This window comes from Ornithorhynchus anatinus, chromosome 21 (assembly GCF_004115215.2).
Source record: "Ornithorhynchus anatinus isolate Pmale09 chromosome 21, mOrnAna1.pri.v4, whole genome shotgun sequence".
Lineage (NCBI taxonomy): Eukaryota > Metazoa > Chordata > Mammalia > Monotremata > Ornithorhynchidae > Ornithorhynchus > Ornithorhynchus anatinus.
The window spans coordinates 6,959,159-6,977,672 of NC_041748.1; the positions used below are offsets into that span (position 1 = coordinate 6,959,159).

The following is an 18,514-nucleotide window of genomic DNA, read 5'->3' on the forward strand; positions in this document are numbered from 1 at the left end:
AAGCACTTACTATATGCCAGGCATTGTATTGAGCACTGAGGTAGATACAAGCTAACAGGTTGGACACAGCCCATATCCCACATGCCGCTCACAGTCTCAATCCCCATTTTCACATGACGGAACCGGGGCACGGGGAAAGTAAGTGACTTGCCCAAGGTCACAAAGCAGACCAGGAGGGGGTGAGATGATTGAGTCGAATTAAAATAGAAAACCTGGCTAATGAGATGGCAGGGTTTCTCTTCAGAGAGGGAGAGCCAAGCTAGTGGGGATGGAAGAGGAAGTGGGAAGAGCAGATTTATAAATGGAATCGAAACCAAAACTGGGAAATGGAAATGTTCCCAGACTTCCATATTGTGGGTAAACACCTGGGGGCTCCTGGCCTTGAAGTTTGTCATGGACAGGGAATGTGTCCGTTTATTGTTGTATCATACTCTCCCGAGTGCTAAGTACAGTGCTCTGCACACAGTTAGCGCTCAATACGTTCCATTGATTGATTGATTGAAGCACTGGGATTAACAGGGAAAATGTATAACAACCCTTTTGTATTGTATTCTCCCAAGCACTTAGTACAGTGTTCTGTGCCCAGTAAGTGCTCAATGAATATTATTGATTATATCCTTCTAGACTATAAGCTTGGGCTCTACAGTCTAAGCTCGTTGTGAACAGGGAACCTGTCTAACCACTCTTTTGTATTATAGTCTCCCATACAGTACAGTGTTCTGCCCACAGTAAGCGCTCCATAAATGCCATCGATCGATTAATCATTTGAAAATGTGTTCACGTCTTCCAGATGGTGGTTCTCAGTTCTCGCTTCCGGCTCAAACACCGTGGGGTTTGAGGAACCATTTTTCTGACCATGTTCTGGGCTCAGCGTGCTGTGATACGAAGCCGTCGCTTCTATTTCTATTAATATCTGTCTCCCCCTCTAGATTGTAAGCTCCTTGTGGACAAAATATCTCTACCAACTCTGTTGTGATGTGCTCTCCCAAGTGCTTAGGACGGTGCTCTGCACATAGTAAACATCAGCTGACTGATCGATAGATTGGTTAGAAGGTGTCGATACTGCAATCGTGAGCTTTTCCTAACATGGAAAGGACACAGTCAGTACGTCAGAGAATGCCTGTTTCTTGGGCTCTTACTAGTTTTCTGTTATCCGTTAATTCGTTCATTTGTATTTATTGAGCGCTTACCATGTGCAGAGCACTATACTAAGCACTCGGAGAGTACATTACAACAACAGACATGTTCCCTGCCCACAACCAGCTTACAATCTAGAGGGCGAGACATATATTATTTATATATGAATAAATAAATTACAGGTATGGACATAATCCAATTTTAACCCGAAAAAGTCACCAAGAAATCTTCACGTCTGCCCCCAGCACGATATAAATTCATTTATATCTGTAATTTACTTATTGTAGCTGCAATCTATTTATTTACATTAATGTCTGGCTCCCCCTCTAGACTGTCAGCTCGTTCTGGGAAGGGAATGTGTCTGTTTATTGTTGTCCTCTCCCAAGTGCTTAGTACAGTGCTCTGCGCACAGTAAGCACTCTGTAAATACAAGATGAGTGTATGAATGAACAAATAAATATCCGTCTCCCCCTCTGGACTGTAAGCTGAGTGTGGGCAGAGAATGTGTCTGTTTATTGTCCTGTCGTACTCTTCCAAGCGCTTAAGTAATAATAATAATAATGACGTTGATGCTGATGGTATTTGTTTAGTGCCTACTATGTGCCAGGCACTGTACTAAGCAAATACAAGCAAATCGGGTTGGACACAGTCCCTGTCCTATGTGAGGCTCACAGTCTCAGTCCCTATTTAACAGCTGACGTAACTGAGGCACAGAGAAGGGAAGTGACTTGCCCCAGGTCACACAGCAGACAAGTGGCAGAGCCAGAATTAGAACCCATAACCTTCTGACTCCCAAGGCCATGCGGTATCCACTATGCGATGCTGCTTCTATATTACAGCGCTCTGCGCAGAGTAAGCGCTCAGTAAATAGGATTGACTGACAAATGCCCTATCTTTAATTAGACGGGAGGACAGAGCAGGCAGTCCAGTGTAAAAGAAGAAGACAAGCCTCTGCTCAATAAATAAGATTGAAGGAATGAAGGGATGAATGAGAGAATGAATGGAACGCCCTCTCTGTCAGCTGGCGCTGTCACCGAATATATCCCCGTCTCTTGCAGATTCCGATCTCGGCGTTGGTTTCGTTCGTGGAAGCGTTGGAGGTGGGCTACAGCAAACATAAAAACCCGTATCACAACCTGATGCATGCGGCCGACGTGACCCAGACCGTCCACTACCTGCTGTACAAGACAGGGGTGGCGGTGAGTACAGTGCTCTGCACACGGTACATGAACCAGATGCAGACAACCAGGGAGGTGTAAGACAAAGAGGAGTCAAAGATGACACCTAGATTGGATGGTTTGGTGGCAGGTAGGATGGGATGAGAGTCAGAGGACGTGGGTTCTAATCCTGGCTCCGCCACTTGTCTGCTGTGTGACCTTGGGCAAGTCACTTAACTTCTCTGTGTCTCAGTTACCTCACCTGTAAAATGGGGATTAAAACTGTGAGCCCCAAATGGGACAACCTGATTACCTTGTTTCTACCCCAGCGTTTAGAACAGGGCTTGGCACATAATAAGCGCTTAACAAATACCATAATAATTATTATTATTGTTATTATTATTATTAACTGTAAGGCAAACACAGGCAGAGGAGACGATTTAGGAGAGAAGAGAAAGCATTTTTAAATCCTTTTGAATAGTTTTAGTCAATACTCAAAAATAAAGGATAAAAATATATATCTTGTGTTTCTCAGAAAATTTCCATTGTTTTTTTTTTCTTCGTATTTTTCAAGTGGTTACTATGTGCCAAGCACTGCACTGAGTTCTGGGGTAGAGTCATGATAATCATTTATTCAGTCGTATTTATTGAGTGCTTAATCAAGTCAGATACATTTTTATAATAATATCAATAATGCCTTGTGAATGTACAGCCAGATGAATTTTGGGTCTTGTCAGTGCCCTAGGGAAGTTAAGTGACTTTCCCAAAGTCACATAGCAAGAAAGGGGTGGAGACAGGATTAGAACCCAGGTCCTCTATTGGGCTTGGGCTCTTTCCATTAGAACACCCTGCTTCTCATCAATTGAACAACAGAAGATTCATTCATTTAATCGTATTTATTGAGTGCTTACTGTGCGCAAAGCACCATACTAAACACTTGGGAGAATACAATATAACAGACTGTGCACTTATGTAAATATCTGTAATTTATTTATTTATATTCATGTCTGTCTCCCCCTCTAGACTGTAAGCTCGCTGTGACCAGGGAATGTCTTTGTTTATTGTTGTATCATATTCTCCCAAGCGCTTAGTACAGAGCTCTGCACACAGTAAGAGTTCAATAAATACGATTGAATGAATGAGGAGAGCTATAGAAGGGCCCAGGGCCTCAACAAATAAAGCATTTTAACACCAAAACCTGGGGGAGACAGGTGTGTGTGGTGGGGGAGGGAGGAAAACGGGGAAAAGGGGAAGATGAGAAGGCAGGAAACTCAGGAATTTTAGGATTTTATTTTGTCAAGAATCCAACGAAGAAGCATGGCCTAGTGGAAAGAGCACCGGCTTGAGAGTCAGGGGACCTGGGTTCTATCCCCGGCTCTGCCACTTGCCTGCCCTGTCCCACGTAAATAATAATAATAATTGTGGTATTTGTTACGTGTTTACTATGTGTCAGGCACTGTACTAAGTGCTGGGGTGGCTACAAGCAAATCAAGTTGGACACAGTCCATGTCCTGCATGGGGCTCTGGTGGAGGTAGTCTTGAGGGGAAATGAATTAGAATAATAATAATGATAACTGGAATTTTTTAAGCACTTACTATGGGCCAGGCGCTGTTCTAAGCGCTGGGGTAGATACCAGAAATTAGGGTTGGACCCAGTCCATGTCCCGCATGGGCTTCACAGTCTTAATCCCCATTTTAGAGATGAGGCACAGAGAAATGAAGTGACTTGTCCAAGGTCACACAGCAGATGAGTGGCGGATCCAGGATTAGAACCCATGACCTTCTGACTTCCAGGCCCATGCTCTTTCCACTAGGCCATTCTAGGAAATAGCTCTTTTCATCCCTGAGGACTGTAGCCCGAACTCCACAGGAAGCCAGTCCTTTCGCTTGCCGGGAAATCTAATCCTGTTATTTTTTCTGTGCTGTTCCTCAGTCCCACCTTCCAAATGAATAAAACTGAATTTGAAAGAAATTCCTTGGTAAACGCATATCTGGGTGACGATTTGATCCCGGCTCTCCATTCACTGTGCTGTTCATCACCGCTCTTTGATGTATTGATATTTTTTGATCCTTTTCCGTGTCCCCGAGGACAATACGCTTAGCCCGCAAGATTCGGGAGGGCTCGGAATTCCGTCATTTGGAACAAGCCCAGATCGAGGTGGGATCCTGCTCCACAGAGCGCCGAACTTTGGCTGTCGGCTTTCTATTTTGGAACTTCCTTCTAGGTTTCACCTCGAGGGAGAAATCATTTCACAGGCAGCGAAAAAAAATGGTTTGCTGAGTAGATTTTTTCATGCTTTACCAGTCACTGTGCCATTTCCTGCAGGGTTTCCCAGGTCATGAAGTTAGAGAGTTATAGTATTTAAGAAGTTACTAGTGCTGAGGTAGATTCAGGGTTTTCAAATCAGGCCCAGTTTCTGTCCCACATGGGGGGCCCGATCTAAGATGATGATGCTGATGGTGGTATTTGTCAAGCGCCTACTATGTGTAAAGCACTTTTCTAAGCACCGGGGTAGATACAAGCTAATCAGGTTAGGCACCTTCCCTGTCCCACATGGGGCTCACAGTCTTCATCCCCATTTTACAGATAAGAGAACTGAGGCACAGAGAAATGAAGTGACTTGCCCATGGCCACACAGCAGGTAGAGCTGGGATTAGAACCTAGGTCTCTCTGTCCCCCAGGCCTGGGCTCTATCCACTAGGCCACCCAGCTTCTCTCATGGGGAGAGGTTAGTGACTTATCCCCATTTCACAGATGAAGGAACTGAGGCACAGAGAGGGTTAAAGGATTTTTCCCAGGTCACAGAGCAGGCCAGTGGCAGAGGTTGGACTAAAGCCATGAGAGGCTGTGTGGTCTAATGGATAGAGCTTGGGCCTGGGAGTCAGAGGACCTGGGTTCTAACCTCAGATCTGCCATTTGTCTGCTGTGGGACCTTGGGCAAGTCACTTTACTTTTCCGTGCCTCCATTCCCGCATCTGCTAAATGGGTATTAATACCTGTTCTCCCTCCGACTTAGACTGTTGGCCCCAAGTGGGATCTGATATTCTCGCATCTACTCCAGTGCTTAGTACAGTCAAGACACAAAATAAGCACTTAACCGACACCACAACTGTTATTATTTCTAATTACTAGAGCCATGGTCTGACTCTCTCTAGTCAAACTGCTTCTGGGATTGCAGGCTTTGCAAGCATCTTATGATTTATTATTTTGCCTGGGGCGAGGGGTGGTCTTCATGCCGACCCTTACGACTTTTCATTGGACACAGAGAGACATTTTGGATCTATAGGTGGGTCTGAAGAGTGGGCTTCATATCGGCGGAGGTCCTCGAAACCCAAGCGAAAGAGATTCTAAGCTCCGCCACAGTCGTCCGCTGAAGGGTAAAATCTGTCGCTGGGTGCTGGGGAGAAGCCAAAACAGAGCCAGTGTCATCCCCGTTCCACTAGAGAGTAGCGAGACCTTTACCGCTTGAGATGCTTTCTTAGTGATCCAGTTGGATAATCACGAGGAGGCCCAAGCAATTCAGAGGGTATTGGCAAGCATAAGGCAGCAACAATCCTTCTCACTCACACCCAAGTAACAGGATTCTCCCTGGCAAAAGAAGTATGTGTCCGTGTTTGGGTGTAGGAGAGAGAGAGTGTGTGTGTGTTCTGATTATGAATGTCTGGGTGGGCATATAGGCATGTCTGTGTATGAGTGCCTGTATGTAGGTCCTCCTGGGTGAGAGTGTGAATCCACACAAAACATAAAGGCTTGACAGGAGAAGCAGCACGGCCTAGTGGATAGAGCACGGGCCTGGGAGTCTGAAGGACCCGGGTTTTTATCCCGGCTCCGCCGCTGGTCTGCTGTGGGACCGTGAGTCATTTCACTTCTCTGAGCCTCGGTCTCCTTATCTGTAAAATGGGAGCCCCATGCGGGACGTGAACTGTGTCCAACCTGATTAGTTTGTACCTACCCCAGCACTTCGTATAGTTCCTGGTACTTAGTAAGTGCTGAACTAATACTACTAACCAAAAAAAATAAAAATGAGTTCCCCCAAGTCTGTTAGATTCTTCATTGCCACTCGGTTTCCCCTGGTCAATCTCCTTCCCCACCTCATCCTCCTTCTCTCGTTCCCTCTACCCCTGCATCATGGGGTTACGAGAATGGCCACATCTGTTTGTTAAAGAAAAAAGAAGAAAAACTGTGGTATTTCTTAAGCGCTTACTACATTCCAGTCACTGGACTAAGCACTGGGATGGATATAGAGAAGCAGCGTGGCTCAGTGGAAAGAGCGTGGGCTTAGGACTCAGAGGTCACAGGTTCTAATCCTGGCTCCGCCACCTGTAAGCTGTGTGACTTTGGGCAAATCACTTATCTTCTCTGGGTCTCAGTTACCTCATCTGTAAAATGGGGATTAAGACTGGGAGCCTCATGTGGGACAACCTGGTTACCCTGTATCTACCCAGCACTTAGAACAGTGCTCGGCACATAGTAAGCACTTAACAAATACCAACGTCATTATTATTATTATTATCGTTACCAGCAAATCGGATTGGACACAGTCCCTGTCCCACATGAGGCTCACCATCTCAATCCCCCTTTTACAGTTGAGGTAACCGAGGCCCAGAGAAGTGAAGCGACGCACCCGAGGTCACGCAGCAGAAAAGTGGCGGGGGCATGATTAGAACCCAGATCCTTCTGACTCCCAGGCCCAGGCTCTTTCCACTAAGCCACAGCTTCCCAACATTCTTGGGCTCCATCGCCCTCCCCTTGCCCCCTCACTTCCCACTCAGGTCACAGACCCCTGGGGCAGTAACCGAAAGTACAGAAATAGAAAAGGCAGCTCAAGACCTTATAGGCTCGCGGCAGAGATTTCGACATGTATTTCACTTCTGTCCCACCCTTGTTTCTTGTATACGCCCATAAATGTGCACACATTCACACATATTCATGCACACGCACACACTGTCATGCACATATGCAGAGGCAATGTGGTGTTCTCATGGTTCAGACCAGATGCAGTATGGGGAGGGAAAAGGCCTGACAATCAGATGACCCGACTTCTAAACTCGGCTCCGCCGCTCGTTTGCTGGGTGACCTTGGGTAAGCCGCTTCACTTCTCTGAGTCTCAGGGTCCTCCTCTGTAAAATGGGAATTAAATACCCGTTCTCCTCAGATCTTGAGCCTCATATTGGGGAGAGACTGGGTAATGTGATTGTACAGTACCTACCCCAGAAACTAGCACACAATAAGCGCTTAAGAAACACCACCGTCATTAGTCAACGCAGAAAGATATATGAGTAGGGTTCTGTTCCCCGTTTACTGGTCAGAGAGACCCTCTCACTCCTCTGAGGGGCTGAGGAGAACTTGCTCTCGGTGGACTCCATGAGAAAATAATCCTGGTGTTCCGTTATGTAGATTATGACTATTCCTCCTGTTCCGTTTCCTTATGCAAGGGTGTGTTTATGTGTGTGGGTTGGGGGCGGGGGTACCACTGAATCCAGTGGTCCAAACCCCTTCACCCCTGCATCGACAGCCCCACCTTCGCTTCGGTCAGTCGGGGGAATTTATCAAGCTCTAACTGGGCGAGGGGACCATCCTAAGCGCTTGGGAGAGAACATTTGGGCAGAGTTGGTGGAAACGTTCATGTCCCACAAGGAGCTCATGGTCTGGAGGCTGGCTCGTCCCTCTGAGAGGGGCCAGTGTCCTGACCGCTTCTTGACTGCGTGAACCGGCCTCCCTTCCTTGGCTCCACATTCGGGAAGAGCAGCCACGTGACCCTCTGAGGCGGCAGGAGTGCCTCCCCGCGGCTCTCGTGGAGCTCTATGGGTAGGAGAAGCTGGCACAGGTCACCAGGTCCTGCCAAACGGAGAAGGGGCCTAACTCATGGGCATCCCTCTCTGATTGCCATCTCTTTTCCAGAACTGGCTGACGGAGCTGGAGATCTTCGCCATCATCTTCTCGGCCGCCATCCACGACTACGAGCACACCGGAACTACCAACAACTTCCATATCCAGACGCGGTGAGACCCCCATCCTCTAGCCATGTGGACAAATAATAATGACAGTGACATTTGTTAAGCACTTACTAGGCACCGGGCACTGTACTAAGCGCTGGGGTAGGTACGAGATAAGCGGGTTGGACACAGTCCTCGCCCATATAGGGGTCACAATCTTAATCCCCATTTTACAGATGAGGGGACTGAGGCCTGAAGAAGTGAAGTGATTTGCCCAAGGTCACACAGCAGACAAGTGGCAGAGCTGGGATTAGAATTCAAGTCCTTCTCACTCCCAGGCCCTTGATCTATCCATTAGGCCATGCTGCTCCAGGTGCTAGGGGCGGGAAGAGAGGAGAGCGCAAGGGCTGCTGGGAAGAGCGTTTTCAGGCATTTCATCTACCTTCCAGGATCAATCGATCGATCGGTGATATTTATAGAGCACTTACCACGTGCAGATCACTGAATTCAGCACTTGGAAGAGTACAATATAACAGAGGTGGTCAGCTTGTTCCCTGCCCACAAGGAGATTACAGCCTGGAGGGAGGGGCATATGGCGGGGGCTTTGCTTGGGTGACCTCTTGGCTATTTCAGTGGGGATCCAGAATCTGAGAGACCCTCTGATCTGGCTATACAAAGTCGACTAAAGTGCTTTCTACAAGCTGCAGCTGTTCGGAGGAGGACTAGAAGCCCTCAGATCCTTCCAGAGAAGCAGCGTGGCCTAGTGGAAAGAGCGTGGGCCTGGGAATCAGAGCACCTGGGATCTAATCCCGGTCCTCCACTCGTCTGCTGTGTGACATTGGGCAAACCACTTCATTTCTCTGGACCTCAGTTACCTCATCTATAAAATGGGGATGAAGACTGTGAGCCCCATGAGGGACAAGAACTGTGTCCAACCTGGTTAGCTTGTATCTACCCAGCGCTTAATACAGTGCCTGGCACCTAGTAAGTGCTTAGCAAATACCATTAAAAAAAGGGTACTCTGTCCTGGATATCGATCCCCTCACTTCATTGCTGCCTCCAGCGTTATTGCTTCCCCTAGTCAAAATTAATTCTCACGTCTGTCTCCCCTATAGACTATACACTCCTCAAGGACAGGGCTTGTTTCTACCAAGTCTACTGGATTGTACTCTCCCTAGTGCTTAGATCTTCTCCCACTCCCTTCTGCATCACCCTGACTCGCTCCCTTTATTCATCCCCCCCTCCCAGCCCCACAACACCTCTGTCCATATCTGTCATTTATTTATTACATTGTCTATCTCCCCCTCTAGACTCATTGTGCTCATTGTGGGCGGGGAAAGTGTCCATTTATTGTTGCGTTGTACTCTCCCAAGCTCTTAGTACCATGCTCTGCACACGGTGAGCGCTCAATAAATAGGATTATCCGACTGACTTCTCCACACACAGCAAGCGCTCAAAAAATACCAGTGACCGACTGATTGACTTGAATGGGTGGGTCAGCTTTGGGCAGTTTCTGTTTTCCTTCCTCCTGCTGCATTGTGGAGTGGACGCCGTGAAGAAGGGTGATTATCGGGAGAAGGCCGGACAGAGCAATCCATTCATTCACTCGTTCAATCATTTTTATCAAGCGCTTACTGTGTGCAGAACACTGTACTAAGCACTTGGGAGAGTGCAATAGAAGAATAAACAGACACATTCCCCATCCACAGCGAGCTTCACTTCGAGCCTGAGAAAGCTCAAGGAGAGGATAAGGGAGTCCCGGCCGTCTGACATCTTGCCCTTTCTTTCCTTCTAGTTCTGATTCGGCCATCCTGTACAATGACAGATCGGTGCTGGAGAGTCATCACGTGAGTGCAGCGTACCGCCTTCTGCAAGAGGACGAGGAGATGAATATTTTGTCCAATCTCTCCAAAGATGACTGGAGGTAAGAGGGACCACTTAGCGTGGCCTAGTGGGTAGAGCTTGGGCCTGGAGGTCAGAAGGACCTGGGTTCTCATCCTGGCTCTGCCACTTGCCTGCTATGTGACCTTGGGCAAGTCACTTCACTTCCCTCGTCCTCAGTTCCCCATTCTCTTACTTAGACTTTGAGCCCCATGCAGGACAGGGGCTGTGCCCAACCTAACACGTACCCTCCCCAGTGCCTAGAACAGTATTTGACAAGTAGTAAGCGCTTAACAAATGCCATTTTTTAAAAAAATTGAAAGACATGGTTCCTGCCCTCAGACTGCTTGGAATCATCATCAATCCTATTTATTCAGTGCTTACTGTGTGCTGAGCACTGTACTAAGCACCAGATTTATAACAGTACAACAGAATTGGTGGACATATTCCCCATCCACAAAGAGTTTTTTGAGTTTCCTTCCCGGAGGGACACTGAAAGGCCTCCTAAGCATTCGTTCTTTCATTCATTCAGTCAGTCATATTTATTGAGCGCTTTCTGTGTGCAAAGCACTGTACTAAGCAATTGGGAGAGTAAAGTACAACAACAAACGGGTACATCCCCTGCCCACAATGAACTCATAGTCTAGAGAGGGAGACAGATGTTAATATACATATATAAATGAATAAAACAATAAATACATTACAGATAGATATAAACGTATGTGCTGCGGGGAAAGGAGGGAGGATGAACGAAGGGAACAAGTCGGGGCGATACAAGAGGGAGAGGGAGAAGAGGAAGGGAATTCTTGGTCAGGGAAGGCTTCTTGGAGGAGATGCATCTTCAGTAGGTCTTTGAAATAGGGGAGGGCATGACAGTGACCGGAGTCTCTGGCCAACCGGGGGCAGAAAAGAAGCAAACTCTAATCATCTTTGTTTTCCCCTCCGCTCTTGTCTCTGTGGCGTCTACTCTCAAGGGAATTCCGTGCCCTGGTGATTGAAATGGTCATGGCGACTGACATGTCTTGCCACTTCCAGCAGATCAAGGCAATGAAGAGCGCTCTCCAGCAGCCGGAAGAGTGAGTTCTTTTCCGAGTTCCTGAGCTGTTCAGTGGCGTGAATTTCTGCGGTTTTTTTATTTATGGTATTGTTAAGTGCTTACTACATGCTAGGCACTGTACTAAATGCTGGGGTGGATACAAGCTAATCTGGTCGGTCACTGTTCCTGTCCCACATAAGGATCACCGTCTTAATCCCCATTTTACCTCAGTTTACAGATGAGGTAAACTGCGCCTCAGTTTACACATGAGGGAACTGAGGTACAGAGGAATGAAAGCGACTTGCCTGAGGTCCCGCAGCAGGCTCCTTCTCCTCCTCCCATCCCCTAACCGTAGGGGTTCCTCAAGAGTCAGTTCTTGGTCCCCTTCTGTTCTCCGTCTATACTCACTCCCTTGATGGATTCATTCACTCCCACAGCTTCAACTATCATCTCTACACGGATGATCCCCAAATCTACATCTCCTTCCCTGTTCGCTCTCCCTCCCTCCAGGCTCATTTCTCCTCCTGCCTTCAGTACATCCCCAACTGGATGCCCTCCCACTACCTAAAACTCAGCATGTCTAAGACTGAGCGCATTATCTTTCCTCCCAAACCCTGTCCTATCTCACAGGCCCACAGCCTTGGTGTCATCCTTGTATTCCCTCTATCATTCACCCCACACATCCAATCCATCACCCCAAACCTGCCGGTCGCACCTTCACAACCTTGCCAAGATCCACCTTTTCCTCTCCATCCAAACCACTACCTTGTTAGTGCAATCACTCATCACATCCCAACAGGATTACTGCATCAGCATCTTTTCAGATCTCCCGATCTCCAGTTTCTCCCCACTTCACTCTGCTCCCCAGATTATCTTTCTAGAGAAATGCTCTGGGCATGTCATTTCCCCTGCCCCCCCGCCCCCCGCCTCAAAAATCTCCCGTGGTTGCCTATCAACCTTCGTATGAAGCAAAAACTCCTCACTGTTGGCTTCAGAGCCCTCCATCAGCTTTCCCCCTCCTACCTCACCTCCCTTCTCTCCTTCTCCATCCCAGCCCACACACTCCATTCCTCTGGCATTAACCTCCTCACTGTGCCTCGTTCTCACCTGTCCCGCCATCAACCCCTGGCCCACGTCCTACCTCTGGCCTGGAATGCCCTCCCTCCTCACAGCCGCCAAACTAGCTCTCTCCCCCGCCTTCAAAGCCCTATTGAGAGCTCACCTCCTCCAGGAGGCCTCCCCAGACTGAGCCCCCCTTTTCCTCTGCTCCTCCTCCCCTCCCCATCACTCTGACTCTCCCTCTGCTCTACCCCCCCCGCCACACACACCACAGCACTTGTGTATATATGTACATACTTATTATTCTATTTATTTTATTAATGATGTGTATATATCTATAATTCTATTTATCTATTTTGATGCTAATGATGCCTATCTACTTGTTTAGTTTTGTCTTATTGTCTGTCTCCCCTCTTCTAGACTGTGACCCTGTTGTTGGGTAGGGATTGTCTCTGTTGCCAAATTGTACTCTCCAAGAGCTTAGTACCGTGTTCTGCACACAGTAAGCACTCAATAAATACAATTGAATGAATGAACGAATGAGTGAATGTGGGACATGGACTGTTTCCGACCTGATTATCTCGTATCCAGCCAGTCCTTACTACGGTGCCTGACACGTAGTAGGTGCTTAACAACGCCCCAGTGCTTAGTACAGTGCCTGGCACGTAGTAAGCGCTTAAGAAATACCATGAAAAATACCACTGGATATATAACTGGGTTATTTCAATGATTAAGTCAGTCAGTTGTATTTATTGAGCACTTACTGTGTGCAGAGCACTGTACTGTGCACTTGGGAGAGTACAATACGACAATAAACAGACACATTCCCTTCACCAGCCAAGCATTAATAGAGAATTAAAAAAGACACGTCTGCTTGTTTCCTTTTCCCCAGTTGACCCACCCCCCAGGAAAGTCTGGCATATGTTCCATTTTTATCATCGGTCTAATTTATATCCCGGCCAGCTGTCAGTGAGAGCCAAATGTTTTGCTAAGCTGGGCGGGGTGTGGATGGAGGAAAAGGGAGAGAGAAGTTGTGGGTCACTAAGCGGTGTCGGCCTTTGGGTTTGCAGGATCGACAAGCCGAAAGCCTTATCTCTGATGCTGCACACGGCAGACATTAGCCATCCAGCCAAGGCCTGGGACCTTCATCACCGCTGGACCATGTCCCTGCTGGAGGAGTTCTTCCGACAGGTCATTTGGAACGTTACGTGGTGGGGCTGCCCACGTGGCTTTGGGTTGATTTGCTTCTTTAATGGTATTTGTTAAGCGCTTACCGTGTGCCGGGCACTGAACTAAGCGCTGGGACAGATACGAGATAATCTCGCTGGATCGTGTCTCCGCTGGAGTTCTTCCGACTGGTCATTTGGCACGGTGCGTTGTCGGGCTGCCCACTTTGGCTTGGTTTAGTTTCTTTAATGGTATTTGTTAAGCGCTTACTATGTGCCAGGCACTGTACTAAGTGCTGGGGGAGAGAAAAGTTTATCAAGTTGAACAGTCTCCCACACGGGGCTCACAGTGTTAATCCGCTAGATGCCCCAAAGCACCCGAAGCACTTATGTACGTATCTGTTATCAATTAATTAATTAATTTATATTAGTGCCTGTCTCCCCATCTAGATTGTAAGCTCACTGTGGGTAGGGAATGTGTCTGTTTATTGTTACGTAGTGCTCTCCCGTTTGCTCAGTACAGTGCTCTGCACACAGTAAGCGCTCAATAAATACCACTGACTGACTGACTGGATCCCGTTCCTGCTGGAGGAGTTCTTCTGACAGGTCATTTGGAGCATTACATTGTGGGGCTGTCCACTTAGCTTTGGTTTGGTTTTATTTTAATGGCATTTATTTGTTTAGTGCTTTCTGTGTGCCAGGCACTGTACTAAGTGCTGGAGTAGATAAAAGATAATCAGGTTGGACAAAGTCCATGTTCCACATGGAGCTCACAGTGTTAATCTCCTGGACCATTTCTCTTCGGGCGGAGTTTTTCTGATAGGTCATTTGGATCATTGTATTGTGGCAGATTGTGGTTCTTTCATGTTTTTGGGGTTTTTTTTAAGGCTTACATTGTTCCAGGCATGATACTAAGTGCGGGGGTAGATACGAGATAATCAGGTTGACCGCAGTTCCTGTCCCACACTATTTTAATCCCCATTTTACAATGAGGTAACCGAGGCACAGAGAAGCCAAGTGACTTATCCAAGGTCACAGAGAAATCACGTGGCGAAATGGAGAGAAGAACCCAGGTCCTTCTGACTCCCAGACCCGGGCTCGTTCCATTAGGCCATGCGGTTTCCCTCTGGGTTCCCTCTGGGTTTTAGTGGAGATAATATGTACAAAAGATTCATGCGTTCAGGAAGGAAATTCTCCAAATTCCGGGACTCTCCCTGCCACTTTTCCACCCCTCTCTGGTCCTGGGCAGAGAAGCTTCTGGAAGCCCTTTCTGGTGCTTCAGATGGATAAGATTCTGGGGCACTCACTGCCCCGCTCCTCTTCACTGAGCCACGGCACCATCAGCAATCCTAACTGTGGTAAGCATTGGCTAGCTGCCAATCACTGTTCCAAGAACTGGGGAAGATACAAGTTGATTCATTCATTCAGTCGCATTATTGAGCGCTTACTGTGTGCAGAGCACTGAACTAAGTGCTTGGGAGAGGACAATACAAGGATAAATAGACACATCCCCTGCCCACACCGAGCTTACAGTCTAGAGGGGGAAGACAGGCGTTAATATAAAGAAATAAATTACGGATACGTATCTAAGTGCTGTGGGCCTGAGGGTGGGAGGTTAATGTCCGTCTCCCCCTCTAGACTGTGAGCTTGGTGTGGGCAGGGAATGTGTCTGTTTCTTGTTCTACTGTACTCTCCCAAGCACTTAGTGTAGTGCTCTGCACACAGTAAGTGCTCAAAAAATATGATTGACAGAGTAAAAGCCAAGTACCCAAAGGGTTTAGATCCAGGGGCATAGACCATCATCAGTGGCATTGATTGAGCACGCACTGTGTGCAGAGCACCGTACTAAGCACTTAGGAGAGTATAATGCAAAAGAGTTGGAAGACACATTCCCTGCCCACTTTGAGCTTACAGTCTAGAGGCCTAGACAACCCAGAATGGCTTTCAGTCATTCATTCGTATTTATTGAGCGCTTACTGTGTGCAAAGCACCGCACCATGTTCTTGGAGGGGGACAATAGAACGATAAAGGGACACAGCCCCTGCCCACAATGGGCTTTCTGAGAGAAATTGTTTCTCAGAAGCCTCCAGTGGAAACTCAGCTTCCGCCTTCTGTCAGAACTCCAGACTCTGGATTGAGCGTCAACCTCAATCAAATTAAGTCGAAACACACGGGCAGCAACTGGAAAATTGCCATGTAGAATTCCTTGCTCAATGGGATCAGAAACTAGCTGCCTAGACTAAAACTCCTTTTCAGTAATTGTGCATTTTGTGTATCACGTTTATTGACCGGAATTTTTAACTGCTGGCGACATTTGCCAATAGGGGATACGCCGACGACAGCTATTAATGCAGGAGATGCTTGAGATTGGCGGCTTCAAAGGGTCAAGGGTCAGGAGGTTATGAAGCCATCCATTACCTGGGCTCTGAGTTTTTAGTTAAGCTTCCCAGCAAGTAGCAACCCTCCAATCCCATAAAGCATATTGCTAAGTGTATCGAAGAGCCACATTTTACAGAATTGAAGTCGTTGCCTCAGGTGCTTTGGAATTAAATATTGACTTCCGGATGGAATGTAGCCTCCCCCGTGAATACGTTTATGCAGTAAATTGTCGGCATTGGACTCCATGTGGCATTTTGATGAAGTCTGGCGGGCCGGAAGGGGGTTTTCAGGGAAGCTAGTCGAAGTTTCTGGAGGAAACAGAGAGATTGCAGACACGCAGCTGCTCTTACAGCACGAAACCCAGCCCGAATGTTGTAGGTGGATCGGAGCGAGCTTTATGGGAGACAGATTCTTCAATGAATCAATCAATGGTATTTATTGAGTGCTTACTGTGCGCGGAGCACTGTACTAAGCCCTTGGGCGAATACAGTACAGCAGCACTGGTAGTCAGCTTCCCTGTTCAGAAGGAGCCTGCTTATGTGCCATACAGTGAACTAAGCACTGAGGAGGTAGAAGATAATCAGATCAGATACAGACCCTGTCCTCACAGTAAGTAAATAAGTAAAAAATCCTTATTTTATAGTGGAGGAAAGAGAAGTGAAGTGACTTGACCAAGGTCATAGAGCAGGCAAGGGGCGAAGCCAGGATTAGAACCCAGTTCTCTTGACTCCTAATCTAGTGTGCTTTCCACTAGGCCATGTTAACAACTTCTCTAGCACCCAGGAGTAGGAGTTCTTCCTCACCTCCTAGGAAGCAACTGTGAGACTCAAGAAATGATTCTGTTCCTGATCCAAAGGCAAGAGAGGAGCAGTGTAGCCTAGTGGAGAGAGCAAGGGTCTGGTAGGCAAAGGACCTGAGTTCTAATCCTGGCTCCACCTCGTGCCTGCTGTATGAACTTGGGCAAGTCATTCCACTTCTCTGTGCCTCAGTTCCCTCATCTGTAAAAATGGGGAATCAATACCTGTTCCCCTTCCTACTTAGATTGTGAGGCATGTCCAGTACAGGGATTGTGTCTGATCTGATAATCTTGTATTGATAATAATAACGAGGGTTTTTGTTAAGCGCTTACTACCTGCCAAGCATGGTAGATACAAGATAATCAGGTTGTCCCATGTGACGCTCACGGTCTACATCCCCATTTTACAGTGGTGGATCCGGTATTAGAACCCATGTCCTCTGACTCCCAAGACTGGGCTTTTGCCACTAGGCCATGCTGCTTCTCCCCCTCCAGCACCTAGAAGAGTGCTTGACCCCTAGTAAGCACTTAACAAACACCACAATTATTATTAGTAGTAGTATTATTGGGAAAGAAATGATCAAATGGTTTGGGGATCGGGACACCATTTCTGGTTTTCATTAGCAGAAGCAGTTGCAAGTAAATAAATGAGCACAGTTTATTACACCAACTATTTATTGTTTGGGGTGGAAAACCCAGGAAGGGCACGAGTTCTGTTTCTGAGCTGTCACGGCAAGATTCAAGAACCTCTCTTGGAAATCAGTCCAGGGATGGGAAGCCAAATGTTGGCATCTTTGTCCTTCTAAGAAAAATCCTTTCAAACCCCTTGGTCTTAATTGTTATCATGGTACTTGTTAGGCACTCATCATATGTCAAGCACTGTTCTGAGCACTGAGGTAGATACAAGTTCATCAAGTTGGACCCAGTTCCTGTCCCACACGGGACTCACGGTCTAAGAAGGAGGGAAAACAGGTATTTAATCCCCAATTTACAGTCGAGGAAACTGAGACACAGGGAAGTGAGGAGACTTCCCCAAGGTCACACAGCAAGCAGTTGACAGAGTCAGGATTAGAACCCAGGTCTTCAGAGTCCCAGGCCCGAGGTCACGCTGCCTCTTGTAATGATAATAATAATGATGATAGTATTTCTTACGTGCCAAGCACTGTTCTAAGAGCTGGGGTAGATATAAGGTAAGAAGGTTGTCCCACATGAGGCTCACAGTCTTTGTCTCCATTTTACAGATGAGGCAACTGAGGCACAGAGAATTTAAGTGACTTGCCCAAAGTCACACGGCTGATTAGTGGCACAGCTGGGATTAGAACCCACGACCTCTGACTCCCAAGCCCGTGCTCTTTCCACTAAGCCATGCCGTTTCTTTGTGTTTTGCATTCACCAGTGGTTCAGTCCAGTATGGCTTAATGTATAAAGCACACCACCTCTCAGAGGAAAGCACTTCATTCACCCCTGTCAGATATCTGAAACCAGAACTGTACGGATCCAGAAATGATGGAGAGGGAGGGAAGTCTAATTAGCTTGTATCGACCCCAGGGCTTGGAACAGTGCTTGACAAATAGCGCTTAACAAATACCATTAATAAAAGAAAACAAGGGAGAAGGAGGGAGAGATAGAGGAAGTGAGGAAGAAGGAAACTAAGCTTATTGTGGGCAGGGAAGATGTCTATCAAGTCTGTTGTCATGATAATAATCTTAATAATTTTGTATCTGTTAAGCGCTTATTATGTGCTAGCCGCTGTACTAAGCATCGGGGTGGATGCAAGCCAATCGGGTTGGACACAATCTCTGTCCCACCTGAGGCTCACATTCTCAATCCCCATCTGACAGATGAGGTAACTGAAGCACAGAGAAGTGAAGAAACTTGCCCTAGGTCACACAGCTGACAAGTGGGGGACCCGGGATTAGAACCCATGGCCTTCTGACTCCCAGACGTGTGCTCTATCCACTAGGCC

General features: G+C 47.3%; 1 protein-coding gene across 7 annotated transcripts in view; it reads left to right on the forward strand.

Annotated features, from left to right (window-relative positions):
• The window catches only part of PDE1C (phosphodiesterase 1C), a 329,099-nt gene that overhangs the window by 247,326 nt on the left and 63,259 nt on the right, over nt 1–18,514 (forward strand). For all 7 annotated transcript variants that reach the window (XR_003754187.2, XM_029048966.2, XM_029048968.2 and 4 more), the window contains 5 exons: nt 2,196–2,336; nt 8,197–8,297; nt 10,027–10,155; nt 11,087–11,188; nt 13,278–13,398. Coding sequence is in view for 6 of the 7 variants with exons in the window: in XM_029048966.2 (XP_028904799.1) it covers nt 2,196–2,336; nt 8,197–8,297; nt 10,027–10,155; nt 11,087–11,188; nt 13,278–13,398 (594 nt within the window). In the remaining variant the exon portion in view is untranslated. The remainder of the gene's footprint in view (nt 1–2,195; nt 2,337–8,196; nt 8,298–10,026; nt 10,156–11,086; nt 11,189–13,277; nt 13,399–18,514) is intronic.